Source organism: Pogoniulus pusillus, chromosome 10, assembly GCF_015220805.1.
Source record: "Pogoniulus pusillus isolate bPogPus1 chromosome 10, bPogPus1.pri, whole genome shotgun sequence".
Classification (NCBI taxonomy): domain Eukaryota; kingdom Metazoa; phylum Chordata; class Aves; order Piciformes; family Lybiidae; genus Pogoniulus; species Pogoniulus pusillus.
In genome coordinates this window covers 35,937,668-35,953,128 of record NC_087273.1, presented here as the reverse complement: position 1 = coordinate 35,953,128, position 15,461 = coordinate 35,937,668, and the positions used below count along the sequence as shown (strand labels likewise).

Genomic DNA, 15,461 nt, shown 5'->3' with positions numbered 1-15,461 from the left:
TACCAGATCACACAGGAACACATCCAGGCAGGTCTTGAATATGTCCAGAGAGGGAGACTCCACAACCCCCCTGGGCAGTCTGTCTCAGGGTGTTCTGCCACCCTCACAGTGAAAACTTTTCTTCACGTTTCCATGGAATTTCCTATGTCTCAACTTCCACCCATTGCCCCTTGTCCTGTCACTGGGCATCACTGAGCAGGGCCTGGCTCCATCCTCTTGGAACTCACCCTTTATATATTTATAAACATGAATGAGGTCAACTTTCAGTCTCCTCCAAACCAAAGAGACCAGGTCCCTCGATCTCCCCTTGTAATGGAAAACTTCCTTTCCTTTCCTTCCCTTTCCCTTTCCCTTTTTCTATTCCTTTCCTTTCTTCTTCCCCAAAACTGCCCTTTCTTGTTTGCAGTATGATCCCAGTTCTGCTTTTACATATTTGAAACTACACAATTACCATGACTGACTCTTTCTGAAAGCACCACTGGATTGACTGATCCATCAACAACAGCAACCTTAACGCTTACAGGGAACAAACCCAGAGTAATACTAACATTAAAGCATATTCTTGATCTTATGTAGGAAGTGTTTACAATTTTGTGCTTTAAGACTGACTAATCAGACCATTAGAGACTTGGCTTGTTGATGTAATGAAAACCAGACACACTTACACTACATCTGTATGCAAACAGGTATTTCATAGGGAAGAGAAGATACTGCTGGGTGTCAGCAGAATCTGCTCTTAACATGAGGAGAGCTCTGCTTCAGTGTCTGCTGCTAATTAATAGTTAGTGTGCAGCATAAAAACAAGTGCTAGCACAACAACGATATTTAATGTGACCTAATTGCCACTTCTTCCCACTATCCACTACTTTTCAATACCAGTCATCTTGACAATGTTAACCTCTGCATGAAGACTAAAGAGTTGCCAACAACAGTATTAGCACACACAGCATTTTCAGCTGTCCTTCTCCAACAGCTATCTTCATTAGTTTTCTGACTGTTATTAATTCAGGGTAGTAATAATGCTGTTGGATCTATACAACTGAATCATTATCTGACCTTCCAGAACCTTTCTACACTTGTCAAAGTAAGAAAAAATGATGAACTACCATCTTACACCATAAAAGGCACAAAGTACTGACTTAACTCTTCAAAGCCCAACTGAGTTTTGGAAGTTAATGTTGACCTGGCACGGTCATAACATCAAGTATCACAACCACAGGTAACTGTAACAACTTGTGGCTGATCATTCCATCCAAAATGGTAAACAAAGCCCCAAAGAATTTAGATAGCAAGAAAAATCAACTGAAGCTATCTGAGTGGCAATATTCACCGTATTTGCCAACATCATCTTTTATTTGATATTTTCAAGTCAGACATTGTATACTTTCACACTTCTGAGAAAGATGGAAACAGTTTGTTATTTGAAAACAAACAAACAAAAGCAAGATGATGCTACTTTGTAACTTCTTTGGGCTATATCAAGTACACATCACAGGGTCAAATAGGATATTGACTGAATGAGGCACTCGGTGCCATGGTCTAGTTGACTGGATAGGGCTGGGTGCTAGGTTGGAGTGGATGATCTTGGAGGTCTCTTCCAATCTGGTTGATTCTATGACATTAAAGTCACAGCATTAACTGCACGACCTACACACATGCAACTATGTATGTAGCAGATCTGTCATGTTTTTAAGCTTTTATTTATTCAAGATAAAGATTTTCTGCAGCCCAGCCAAACACTTCACTTGATCAGTTACACTGAACAATGAGACACACAGATTGAAAGCCACCCATCACCAGGAATCAACACTGGTTTGAATTGGAATATTAAGTCTAATAAAGGAAAAAACAACAACTAATATTAATTTTCTAACAGGCCTATGTAACTTCAAATTCTGACCATAATTTTTTTTTTTCATTATTGTGCCATTGCAAGTACAAAGCCCTGATTTCTAAAAAGCAAACCTGGAGGAAAATTGAATTTACCAAAGCACCAATTACCAAACTGTCATCTCTGAAGACTTAGAGCAAACCACACACCAGAATCATAGAATCAGTCAAGGTTGGAAGGGACCACAAGGATCATTTAGTTCCAATCCCCCTGCCATGGAATAATGTAAAGCGTTCTTCCACCAGGGCCAACATGAATATTCCACTTTCAGGAGTTAAATTAAAGAGCTTACCTGATTGATAAAATAGCTCTAAAATGTGTTGTTAAACCTCACACTCTGGAACAACATGTGAGCAACCCACTCTTTTATAATGGGTCAACAAAATACTTTGTCTTTCTGAAACATTCTCTGCACAAGAAAAGGAATCTTTTGAGAACTCCTCTTGCTCCCCAAAACCTGGGTGAAGAGTTTATAGGTTCTCTACTCAGCAAATGATTCACATTCACTGGTAACTGGTTCCTATAGCTAAACATTTGACTTCATAGTTTGATGGTAGCTAATTGACTGCTTGCTATACGCCTACACATAACTGGTCAGATAAGCTTGACCCCATTTACTATGAAAAGCAACTTCATTTCACTATGTTTGTTGGGAAGGCACCAACACATATACCATGAAAGGCAACTTCATTTAACTATGTTTGTTGGGAAGACACCAACACATATACCATGAAAGGCAACTTCATTTCACTATGTCTGTTGGGAAGACACCAACACATATACCATGAAAGGCAACTTCATTTCACCATATTTGTTGGGAAGGCACCAACACATATACCGTGACAAGCAAATTCACTTCACTATATTTGTTGGGAAGACAAAGGGTAAGAGAATTATGCACCAAGCAGCTTTGTAGTGCCCACAAAATTCAAATTCTTTAATAGAGACAACTGAACTTGAGTAAACACAGGCTTACATAATCCATCATGTTTTTCCACAGCTACCAGCATAATATGCCCTTAATATGTTCATTCTGATCCACACAGGACAAAATAAATCCCCATCAATAAAGGATTAAAACTGGCACAGGTCAATTCCTGTTAATTTTAGCAAATATCAATCAACACTTTGCCAAGAAAGAATTTAACAATCCCTTCTGATGTTGTGTGTCTGCTTCCATTTCAGTTTTAAAGCCCTTCTATTGATTCCACTCTGGGATATGGAGCTAAGATAATGTCTAAACCGGTCATCAAGTGATAATTTCTCTTGATTACTTTCAGGACTTACAGGAAGAAAACTCATTGGACATTTGCCTTATCCACATTTATTTGCTTTGTAAAAGGCTGTAGCCTTAATTCTTATGGGTTTTATAATTAGACTATACTTGTCACCCAGGAAATTTGTTGTGTAAATTGTACATTCTTATGCAAGAGTAATGAGAGGCAACATAAAAATTACAGAAGAAATCAAGAAACCCTTGATTTTGTTTTGTGTCAAGCAGGAACAACACCAAGGTAGACACTAAACCAAAGTAAAGAATATTTTTTTAAGTAAGTAAGGCCATTGTTGGGAGGGTGTCCCCTCCATATGCTCTTACAGGAATGGGAAAAGGCTGTAAAAAGAAAAGAATTTCTATCACTACTAAGATGTTTTGCTTGTGTTTGGTAGGGAGCTGTGTAATTAAATAAAATCAGCCTAACAAAGCCCCAAAGTACGTATCTGAGGCTAAATGTGAACACAACCTTACTCAAGCCTTTGGAATTTCAGCCATAAATTGCAATTAGGAGCATGGTTTCACCCACAGGAAATCAGTATTTTCAGAGCCACTGCTTTTAGAAGACAGTTTCCACTGTTAAATACATATCAGTTAATTGTTATGCAATTTAAGAACACATATCCAAGCACAACCAATGTGTCACAGATACATTTAAATTGCTGCTTCATGAGTGTTGGTCACACTGTGGCATCTGACCTGTCTGAAATGCACCTTCAACTGAAGCATATTGATTTGTCCCACAAAGATGAGTTGGCTAACATCATCCAACAGGTAACACACCTGTAACTCCTCTTGAAACACTAAGGGTTACGTCTTGAACAGCTCATTACCATCTCTCCTGCTAAAACCCCTCATTCAGAGAAGAAGGGTAACTTTTGTCATGTTTTAGAACCTGCCAAAATTTCCCCCAGAGGCAACACCTCGGTCAGCATCTTTCCCTTTACAACTGAATTTAAGTACAGATGACAGAACCACAAGTATTGAATATATTTGTTTTTGTCTTTGTCCTTAGAAAAAGAATACTACATGGGTCAAAAGTTATTTCATCTGGAAATGCAATTTAACTTTAAGTTATCACTGACTTGAACTGCAGCAGAGTCAAGCCCAGAAGCACAGTAGAACTTTTTTTTTAATCTTCTTTCTATTTCTTCCCTGTGATAGGACAGGGAGCAATGGGTGTAAATTGCAGCAAAAGAGGTTCTGCCTCAACACGAGGGGGAACTTCTTTACTGTAAGCAACACAGAGCACTGGCACAGGCTTCCCAGGGAGGTTGTGGAGTCTCCTTCTCTGGAGACTTTCAAGGCCTGTCTGGATGTGTTCCTTTGTGATCTGTGTCACAGTATCACAGTACTATTAGGATTGGAAGAGACCTCACAGATCACCAAGTCCAACCCTTTACCACAGAGCTCAAGGCTAGACCATGGCACCAAGTGCCACGTCCAATCCTGCCTTCAACAGCCCCAGGCACGGCGACTGGTAGGGGGGTTGGACTCAGTGATCTCCTTGGGTCCCTTCCAACCCCTAACATGCTGTGAGCCTGTGATTCTTCCTCTTTTTAAAATCTATCTTGCTCACATATCTCCATGGAGATAAATAAAATACTAAACCACCAAAATCTTTTAAAAAAAAAAAAAAATCTACCCAAAACTACCCATTCTGTAAACATTAAACCTATGAACTGAGAAGAAAACAGGAGGGAAAAGATGGAATTGACCCATCAAGTATTTACTTCTAAACCATCATCAGAGTTCTCTCTTCTTCTTCTTTTTTTGGGGGGGATTTTTTTAGCTTGTAACAACTTGGGTTTTGTTCTTTTAATTAGAACTATAATTGGACAGGATTTCAAATATTGTGATGGCATTTTCAAAAATCCTATTTAATTAAAAAAGTTATTCATTTCTTTTTCCAGTATAAACCAAAATGGACTTTGAATGGAGATTTCAAATGAGTCATTACTTCTTTCATAGTCCACTGGGTCCTACTCCTTTCCCCTCCAATAAGCTTCTACCTCTATAAAATATCAAGCAGTGAGGCAAATTTGACTAGATATAGTCAGCTTCTGTGAAAAAACAGACATTTTGCAAGCAATGAAAGCAAAAAAATATCTCCAGCCCTATGAAAAATCCACCTTTTATCCCAGAACCTCAAAAAAAAGCACTACAGAGCATGGCAAAGGACATGTCACCACTTATGTTGCCCAATCATATAAAGGTCAAAATTCAGGTTTAAAAATCCCCACATAAAATGAGCCACAAATGGCTCAGCACAGCAATACCTGTCTAAGACAAATATTCCATGTCAAACTGGCATTCCAGTTCTAAAAAGAGCTTCTCATTTTCACTAACTCACATCTACCAACTGAGCAATTATGCAATATGTGGGTGTACCTTGCAGTCGTTTTCTTAACATCTGCATTCAGTGTTAAATCCTAACTGTACAAGATGTCTGATATTTTTGCTTTATCTCCAGCCTTCAAAGTTGTAGGTTTACCAGAGGCAAAAACCACACACCAGAGAATATGAGTCATATAATAAAGAAACGACTCTTCCCCTTCTCCCCCTTCCACCCTGGAGCTATAATAACCTAAAGACACTCTATTGTAAATGGCTTCTTTGGCAGTATTGATAGCATCAACAGCTTACAATCATTTAGCCAATGAATGAAGATACTTTTGCCCCCCCTCAATCCATAGCAAATTTCTTTCAACATCATTTTAAAGCAAATCTGAAATTGTGGTACTAGCAAAAATAGAATTCCTTAGAACATTGAGAAGGTCTAAGCACTTTGCTTTATGTCAGGCATAGGGCATACAACATTCTGTGCACGTGGCTATAAAGAGCAACATTAAACTATAAAAATCATCAAGCATCAGATGCCTATGCAAGGTATTTCTCATTTAGCTACAAAAGAGCAGCCTCTATACAGAAATCCTTCATTTCCTAATGAGTCCGTATCAAAACACTGCAACATTGACATAGAGCTAAACCCTCGTTCGTGCCAACTACAATAAAGAGATAAGGTAGCAAATCACTAAACCACCAGCTACACAAGTTTCCACTTGGGAGGGACATAAGTACGGAAAACAACACTTGGGCCACTCTAAACTTTCATTCCTTTTTAGAATGCTTTTCTGTAGGGGGACTGTAACTCCTCAGACTGTCACCCTGCACCCAATTCCACATAGGAAAACAGCTTTCAACAAAGTCTCATCTGATGTGCCAGAACCTATGATCACAGCAGAACTGTTGAGGAGCACAACCAAATGCAGAAACAGCACTTACACACAAGAGCAAATAAATCATCAGCAACAAAACCTGGCACCACTAAAACCGGTGCAACCACCAGAACCAGGGAAGAAAGTTCACCCAAGTGGTGACACTGGCATGAGCTCTCCCCCCAACCATATCTTCTGCACAACAAAGACCCCAGCGTTTTGGTAAATCGAAGCAATGCTGAAGCAGAATAAATCAGTGGTTTTTCCTCTTACCTGTGTATAGTCAAAGTCAGAAAGAGGAGCTATACTCTTGATGTAGTCCATTCGAAATTGGTTTTCTGGGTTGGCCAATGGAACCGGGGGTATTAAAGTGCTCATAGCTGAAACTATAGTCTGGAACGGGATAAAACAAAACCAAACACATTAAGCTAGATAAATCTAGGAGAGGGGATCAATAGAAGATAATCCAATCTGATCAGCAAAATGGGATTTCTCTCAGCACAGTCTGGGAGAGCACAACCCACATCATTTCCAGCATACCCAAGCATTGAAGAGCAGTATATAAAGTGTGTGCTTACCACGATCGCATCTTTAACGTTTTTCCGAATGTCCAGTATTTTCTGTTTCTTTTCTCTGCATTAAAACAGAAACATTGACACTTTCATTTCTTTCCTCCAAAGCAGTTCAGTCTATTGCATTTCACCTTTTTCTTTTAATTATTCTTCTTCTTTTCACTGATCGCTTGTTTATCTGCTCTTCAATCATTACAACACACTAACTGGAAAGGACAGCAAGACAAAATGTATTTTCCCCCTTATCCCTCTTCTTGCATAGCACCAGGAGTGATGCACTTTCATCCCTGATAATGTTTTAGGTTTTGGTTTTTTTTAAACAGGCAATCATAGCCACATCTGCAAAGCTGATGGAACTGGAAGTCATTCTCATTTCCACAGCATGCCGTAAACATGCTCTAAATTAACGACACGTAGTCGAAGTCCAGCAGATCTCTCACATTAAAGCTATGGATTAGTAAGAATTTCTGGGCAAAGAGTTCTTCAGAGAGAAAAAGATGCAGCCTCAGAAAACAGAATGATTTCTGACAAACATGCAGAATTAGTTTCAGTTTTACACTACCCCCAATACCGGAAAAACAGCAGCCACTGTCATCCTGAATAGGACCTGACATGTATTTTTCTGTTGCAGGCAGATGCAAGATTTGGTTATTTGCCTCTATGTAAAAAGTAGTCGCCATGTTGTTGCTACACAGGGGCCTGTCAAGCGCTGCAGTAGCAACAGTGTAAAATACAGTAAAGGGGCCAGAAGGAGAAAATGCAAATATACAATGGCAGTAATTTCCTTATTCGTCCTCCCTTTCCCCCCCCCCTTCCCCCCCCCCCCCCCCCCCCAAAAAAAAAACGCAGTGTCAAGCCACCAAAACACAGAGGATGAGAGGAGGAATTCCCTAGCCTGCTGTGTGGTAACCTGTTCCCAACATTTAACGAAAAACAAGTCACAAAGTGGCAGCAATTCTTACTCTGAATTAAATCCATTGACATGTAGGATTCGCATTTGTTTCACAATAGTGCTTTTTCCTGACTCACCAGCCCCTAAAAGAGAAAGAAGGAAAAGGGAGAACGTTGTGATAACGCGGTTCAGGCTGGGGGTTTGGGGTGGGTTTGGTTTTGCTGGGGGGACGCGACAGCATCTCCCACCTCCGGCAGCATTGCTGTCCCTATGAATCCATGTGGCTCAGGCGCGGAGCACGATCTGGGCACGTCTCGCATACTGCTCAAGACAACAGCCTACATTTTCCACACCTAAGGCTCACACAACCTCTCTCTCCCCTCTCCTCTGCCGCCCCGGCGGGCTGGGGCCGATGCCCCCTCCTCAGCCTCCTCTCCCCTTTGCGCCCCCCTCCTATCCCTTTGCCCTCTTCCTCCTTACCCAGCAGCAGCAAGCGGTGTGTCGCTTTATAAGCCAGCCTCTCTTTCTGCAACTGCTTCTCTATCTTTTTGTTGGCTTCTCGCTGCGCTTTCTCATCGATACGCTGATCCTCCGTTTTGCTGTTGCCCAAACACCCCATAGCCGCCGCTCAGGAGGGATGTCAAAGCGCTGTCCTCACAGACTGAGTATTTACAGGAGGGAGGAAGGGGCGTGGGGGGCAGGGGGGGAGGCAGAAGGCTAATCTGTATATCCGTGTGTCTCTGCGACGGTTCCTCTTCTCCTCTTCCCCCCCGGCTGGCTCACAGAAAATGGTCTCTAGCCGCTCTCTGATCGCAGCCGACTTGCTTCGCTCGCTCCCCCGAAGAGATGCGGAGAGCAGGCGGCGGAGGTAGCCGTGCCCCGGCGGGGACGGGGTAAGGGGGGGGCAGAAATCTGTGCAAAAACGCCTAACATGCAAGGAGAGGGAGAACAGAGCTGCTCCTGGAAACCAGCCGGGTGCCGCTCTCCCTCCCCACCGCGCACACAATCCCTATATTTCTCTGTAAAGGTCTATTTTTGTCTTCCTAACTCAGCACTGCCTCTTTCTGCGAGACCAGGAAACAGCCCAGCCACCAGCCCTACGCGCAGGGTTGCCGAAGGAGAAAGGTAAAAGCCGGACCCGAGCTACCTGGATCCTGCGGGGCCGCGGCCAGGCGGCTCCGCGGGGCCCGAGCCTCCCGCCGCCCCCGGCCGGCCCCCGCCGCCCCCGGCCGCCCCTCGGCCTCCGCGCCGCCTGCTGCCGCCAGAGCCTGCATCCGGCACCGCCTCGGCGGGACCTGCGGCCTCTGGGCCCAGCCGCCAGCCCCCCGCCCACCTACCGGCCCGGCCCCGCGGCCTGTGGCCCTGGGGCGGGGGAAGGGGACCCAGGAGAGGTTTCCTCATCTGTTCCCGTGTTCCTCGATGGGAGTGGGAGAGCCACCCTTGGGTCTGGCATGCCAGGCTGCCACAGGTGATGGCTGCCCACCTCAGGCACCTCAGGGTGACGTGCCAGTGCCACCAGGGTGGGCAGACAGCCTTGTGAGAGGGCACATGGCCCACGCTCGGACGGGCATAGGTGGGGTCACAGGCTGCTTTGGCTTGGAAGGGACCTGTAAAGGGCGTCTAGTCCAACCCCTCTGCAGTGAGCAGGGACATCTTCAACCACAGCAGCTTGCTCGGAGCCCCATCCAGCCCGAGCTGGAATGGTTCCAGGGATGGGGCACCTATGCCCTCTCTGGGTGACCTGGGCCAGGGTTTCACTACCCTCATTAGGATAAAAAAAATGTCTGTTCTTTTTTCCTGGCCTAATTCTCCCCTCCTCAGATTAAAACTTGTCACAGTAGGCCCTGCTGAAAAGTCTGTCTCCGTCTCGCTTGCTGACCCTTCTAAGTGCTGAAATGAGGTCTCCCCGGAGCCTTCTCTTCTCCAAGCTGAACACCTCTCTAAGCCACACACAATGCACAAGCACCACGCACTGGCCTGCCAAGAAACAGAGTGTGCCATGCCACAGGTTGCCCCGGCAGAACAAGGGTGGTTGTTTTTACCTTGGGGTATTCCAAACCATATCAACCTGAACAAGAAAACAAAGCAGTCCCAACAGCTGTCAATAAGCTCGAATGCAAACGTGAGACTATACATGCTAATACCAACACAAACCTTAACAAGAAGCCGTGTTTGCTCCTTCACTTACCTCCGTTTTAGGTGCTGAAATGAGCCACCAAACTAGACAGCATTACAGACATCCCCTCTTGTTTCAAACCTGCCTTGCAAACTGGTACCTCCATACAAAAGCAGCTTGCTCTTCCTAGTGTCACAGTATCACCGAGGTTGGAAGAGACCTCATAGAGCATCAAGTCCAACCCTTTGCCACAGAGCTCAAGGCCACACCATGGCACCAAGTGCCACGTCCAATCCTGCCTTGAACAGCTCCAGGGACGGCGACTCCACCACCTCCCCAGGCAGCCCATTCCAGTGTCCAATGACTCTCTCCTCACCTCGAGCCTAAATTTCCCCTGGCGTAGCTCGAGTAGAAACCACCTGCACTACTCAAGTGTGATCCGCAGTTCACTGAGGCACAAAAGCACTAAAGCATGGACACAACATCTCTTAAGTTCAAAAATACTTTCAACCTTTATCTCCAGCTATTATTATTCCTCCAGTCTTCTGAAGACCAAGTTCTTCACCAGGAGAGTGGTGAGAGCCTGGAATGGGTTGCCCAGGGAGGTGGCTGAGGCCCCAACCCTGGAGGTGTTTAAGGCCAGGCTGGATGAGGCTGTGTGCAGCCTGATCTAGGGTAGGGTGTCCCTGCCCATGGCAGGGAGGTTGGAACTAGATGATCCATGTGGTCCTTTCCAGGAACTAGATGATCCTTGTGGTCCCTTCCAACCCTGACTGATTCTATGTTTCAATTACTGCAAAATTAGTACTTTGATAGCTACATGTGTGTGTGAAATCCTAGTCCTGACTAAAACCAGAGAGGCTGCCGTTAACTTCAAGCAAAATACCATTTTTATCTAGAAAGTCTTGAGATGCATGGCAAAAAGAAACTAGAGTTTAGCTTTTTTTAAGTGCTCTGTCACTCAGGTGGGAAATGCTGGACCAAGGAAAAGGAACTGACGATGTCTACATTGCACACCACAGGAATGTGCAGCGCAGAATCACAGAATGGTCTAGGTTGGACCTCTGAAGGTCATCTAGTCCAACCCCTCAAAAGGGCAGCAGAAAGAAAAGAAACAGGCACTGCTCCACCTGCAGCTGGGTACATGGTGTTTTCAGGACGCTACTGAATTCAGCTGCCAGATACCTGAGGGGTTTTGGTATTGCTTGATCTAGACTCTGGAAACAGTTTTATTTTCCTTCTCACACAGGTGCCGGGGTGGGACAGACACACACACTACAGATAAAAACTGACAGGATGAGCCAGGCTGAAATACACATTTGTAAGCATTAACTGAACTGCATTTTTTAAGACAGACTGTTATTTTTTTTTCTTATTGATATTATCCTGTCTGGAAAGGGAAGACTGTCTCAGATGCAGGTAGGTTTGGAAGCAGAATCCAGGGTGACTGCTGATTTTGAAGGCTATCATTATGGGATACACCACAAACAGCTTTTGTGAAGAGCAGTCATGTTTGCTTTCTGCCCTAGCCTTATGAGGGCTCCAAACTGAGCAGGCTTGGCTAGAAATCACTAACTGGGCCTGGATTGTCATAGTTCTTCAGTATCTGTAATTTATGATGCACAAGATGTACATAGCCATATTTATTTCCTGTGTAAATATCTCAGTTTGGGACCTAGGTCCCCAGTCTGGCTAGTGTCACTCAGTAGTAGCAGCTGAATTTGCCTTGTTTCTTCCCTTCCTCTCCTCAGCAGTTTTGGTTTTTGGGTGTTTTTTCCCCCTGCATGTATTAACGTTGGGATTTTTGGTGCAGATTTGTTCCCAGCTTTGAAAAGGCTTGGTGCCAATAAATGGGGTTTGTCAGGATCCTGGTATATCCTGCTTTTACCTTTCTCCAAAAGAGGGAAAGTGTTTCTCATTTCCTCTCTCCCCCTGGAAAAACCCCATGACCCTTTTGGGTCTCTTCCTCCTGAGGAAAGATCACACAGTTCACAAATGACACGCGCAAGCAACCTGTGCCCAGAAGGAACTTCTGGCTGCAATCATATTTCCAACCCAGCCTTTGCTTTTCCAAAATAGAGGGCTTATCCTGACCCATTCAAAACCACAAAACCCTAGGAACAATAATAAACACAAGAGAGGACTTCACCCTCTTTGGACCCAGCAATTATTTCCAGAGAGAAATCACAGCTACCACACCAACGTACGTCCCTTCTGCACATAGATAACCCAAGTCTCACAGCATAAACCTACTGCCTGCCTCTAGAAAAGGTTTCAGCAACGCTGCTTTGCTCAACCAGCCTCTAGTACCAATCATACGTGGTTAGGAAAACAGAGTCCCGAGCAAGGGAAAGGAGACCTTCCCACTGCTTTTCCCAGGCAACCGATGTGGCACCCTCCAGAAAATGCAGTTCTGCCCCATCAGATCAGGCAATGTATGCAAACATATCTGTAAATATAAATACACAGTGGGTGGGGTATGTGTGTGGAAAGAAGATTCATCTTCTTCTGCTTTGTGCTCAAACTTGGAGTTCTCCCATTGTGACACCAAGCAACAGAGCAAAAGCCCTCCTGGAGGGAAACCGGAGACACCTTTATTTCCTGCTTTCCTTTGTGCTTCCCACCTCAGGCTGCATTGTTTGTGAGCCTCAGGCTGAATACTGAGGAGCTTGCTTGCTTGAAGCCATGTTTGCCTTCTTCAGTGGAGGAGACTTGACGGCCCAGATGAAGCTAAGTTCAAGGAAGCAGCCATACTGGGTGGCCACCCCTGCCACAAAGTCACAGTCTTGTTTCTTGTGCCCACTCTGAGTGAGTTAGAGACAAAACCCCAGGGAGAATTAATAGGGAGCCCCTAAAAGGACAGCTCTAGAGACCAGGTTGCCCCTCTAATCCAGATCAGGATTTACACAGAGCTTTTTCTTGCAAACACGAGGTGAAGCAGAGAAAGTTCCTCCACAGAAACCCTGGGGAGCCTTTGCAGCCCATCTTCCCTTCACACAGCTTCTGGTGTGGCTTTGCTTCTCAAAAACAGAGCAAATGGAAAGACGGATGTAAACAAAAGCTTTGGACAAGAGATTCTTCCTGCTTGCCATTCTGCCTGCCTCAGCTTTCACAGGGGGCTTTGGACTCTTTGCTGACACTGCTCTCAAGTGTGGGCACTACACTGGGTGGGTAGCACTGTGATGACCTGACCTGCATCTCCTTCCTTCATGTAGCACATCACAGGCTCACAGATCACAGGCTCACAGGATGTTAGGGGTTGGAAGGGACCCAAGCAGATCATCGAGTCCAACTCCCTGCCAGAGCAGGACAATCCTATCTAGCACAGATCACATAGGAACACATCCAGACAGGCTTTGGAAGTCTCCAGAGAAGGAGACCCCACAACCTCTCTGGGAAGCCTGTGCCGGTGCTCTGTGACCCTTACAGTAAAGAAGTTCTCCCTTGTGTTGAGGTGGAACCTCTTATGCTGCAATTTACACCCATTGCTCCTTGTCCTATCACAGGGAGCAGTGAGCAGAGCCTGTCCCCCCCTCCTGGCAGCCTTCAGATACCTATAAACATTTATCAAGTCCCCTCTAAGTCTTCTCTTTTCCAGACTAAAAAGTCCCAAGTCTCTCAGCCTCTTCTCATAAGCCATGCCCCCCAGTCCTCTAATCATCCTCGTGGCCCTCTGCTGGACCCTCTCCAGCAGATCCCTGTCCCTCTTCAACTGGGGAGCCCAAAACTGAACACAGTATTCAAGATGAGGTCTCACCAGGGCAGATTAGAGGGGGAGGAGAAGCTCCCTTGATCTGCTGGACACACTCTTCCTAATACACCCCAGGACCCCATTGGCCTTCTTGGCCACAAGGGCACATCGCTGTGCCATGGTTAACTTGTTATCCACCAGAACCCCCAGGTCCCTCTCCCCAGGACTGCTTTCCAGCAGATCACCTCCCATGTCACTGCACATCAGGATATGCAACCCACTGGAACCAACCTCCCTCCCCGCTCCCCTCCTTTTTTTTTTTTAATTCCACATCATCATCAAACCATGTTCTGAAAGGAGAAAAATAAAGAGGTATTTGCATATGGATTAAAGGAAAATAATTCTTTCTGGTAACAAACTCTTGGTAGGTTTGTCACCCTGTAGATGGCAAATACTAACAAAAATGTACACGCTCTCTGGAAGGCGACATTTGGATGTTTATAAGAGACATAAACCAGGAACAAAAGAAAATTGCTCTGACTGCACTCAAAATACTGACTAAGGGTCTCAAAAACACACAGCTCATGCTTTGCAGAGAAGTGAATGTCATGCTAAAAATCTCACCTTTTGTTTAAACCCATGACCTCAAAAAAGTAATTAAGAGAATTTCGAGAGGAGCTCTTCTGTTTTAAGAAGCAGGATGGCAAAGATTCCAGAGAAGGTGAGGTGTGTATTTCCTCAGTAACTGTGGATCTGAGCCCAAATTGACTTCACCTCTCTGGATGAAGGACAAACTCACTGATGCAGGAGAGGGTCAGGCAATGCTAAGGAGCACAGCAATGCTCAGAGTAGTTCCCTTGCTCCCTGACCCAGTTTGCTGTCCCCATTCCCATGCCATACTCCTTCCCTTGGCAGCTGTCACCATGTAACTCACCTGACAAAACAACTTAGCCCTTGCCTGCTCATCCCTCACAAACCACAACTCATCTCATCCCTGTGAGACACAGGTAAGCAGCAAAGGGGAGAAAGGAGGTAAAGTGATGAGGTAGAAGACTGAAGGTAATGGGGTTTGAAGAGATCAGCCTGCAGAAGTGACAATAGCCTTTTGCCCTCAGAAAGCAGTTGTGATGGGAAGGATTAGCTCCAAGAAGCCTGTGTGAAAAAGCATCAGGTGAAAAGCAGATTTACAGCATGATTGTGCTAAAGAACAAGAGGACACAGACTCAAACTGTGCCAGGACAGGTTTAGGCTGCACATTAGGAAGAAATTCTTCAGGGAAAGAGTAATTGCCCATTGGAATGGGCTGCCTGGGGAGGTGGTGGAGTCACCATCCCTGGAGGTGTTTAAAAGAAGACTGGATGAGGGAGTTAGTGCCATGCTTTAGTTAATTACAAGGGGTAGGTGATAGGTTGGACTCAATGATTCTAGAGGTCTTTTCCAACCTGGTTAATTCTGTGATTCTGTAAAGAGGATCCCCTTTCATTCCAGCTAGTTATTCCTCATCCATGTTCAAATGGAATTTCTGCTTGGAATATCCCAAACAGCTCATGGTTTCCATTTAGATGCTTACTGGTGAGACAATTCATGTGCTTGTTACTTGTCCTTCCTGATCAGATATCCCTTCCTATGAAGAGAGACTCATGCTGGAACATTCATTGTACATCCATCCATCCATCCATCCATCCATGCATCTCTCAGTACCACAGGCAGGAGTTGCTCATTGAAACTAACATCAATGCATCAAGGTCACACTAACATTTAAAAGACTAAGTAACCTCCTGTGGTTTAAATATTCTGGGATATTACAA

General features: G+C 44.8%; 1 protein-coding gene across 2 annotated transcripts in view; it reads right to left on the bottom strand.

The window, feature by feature from the left end:
- Positions 1 to 15,461, bottom strand: part of GNAL (G protein subunit alpha L) — a 247,645-nt gene that overhangs the window by 148,415 nt on the left and 83,769 nt on the right. Inside the window, exons 1-4 of one of the 2 annotated variants that reach the window (XM_064150236.1) lie at positions 8,327 to 8,876; positions 7,917 to 7,989; positions 6,961 to 7,015; positions 6,656 to 6,775 (exon numbers count right to left, since the gene is read on the bottom strand). In XM_064150236.1, the coding sequence (XP_064006306.1) occupies positions 6,656 to 6,775; positions 6,961 to 7,015; positions 7,917 to 7,989; positions 8,327 to 8,465 (387 nt within the window). In that variant the 5' untranslated portion in view covers positions 8,466 to 8,876. Of the gene's footprint in view, positions 1 to 6,655; positions 6,776 to 6,960; positions 7,016 to 7,916; positions 7,990 to 8,326; positions 8,877 to 15,461 lie in introns of those variants that run through there. The other variant, XM_064150235.1, reaches the window with a different exon arrangement.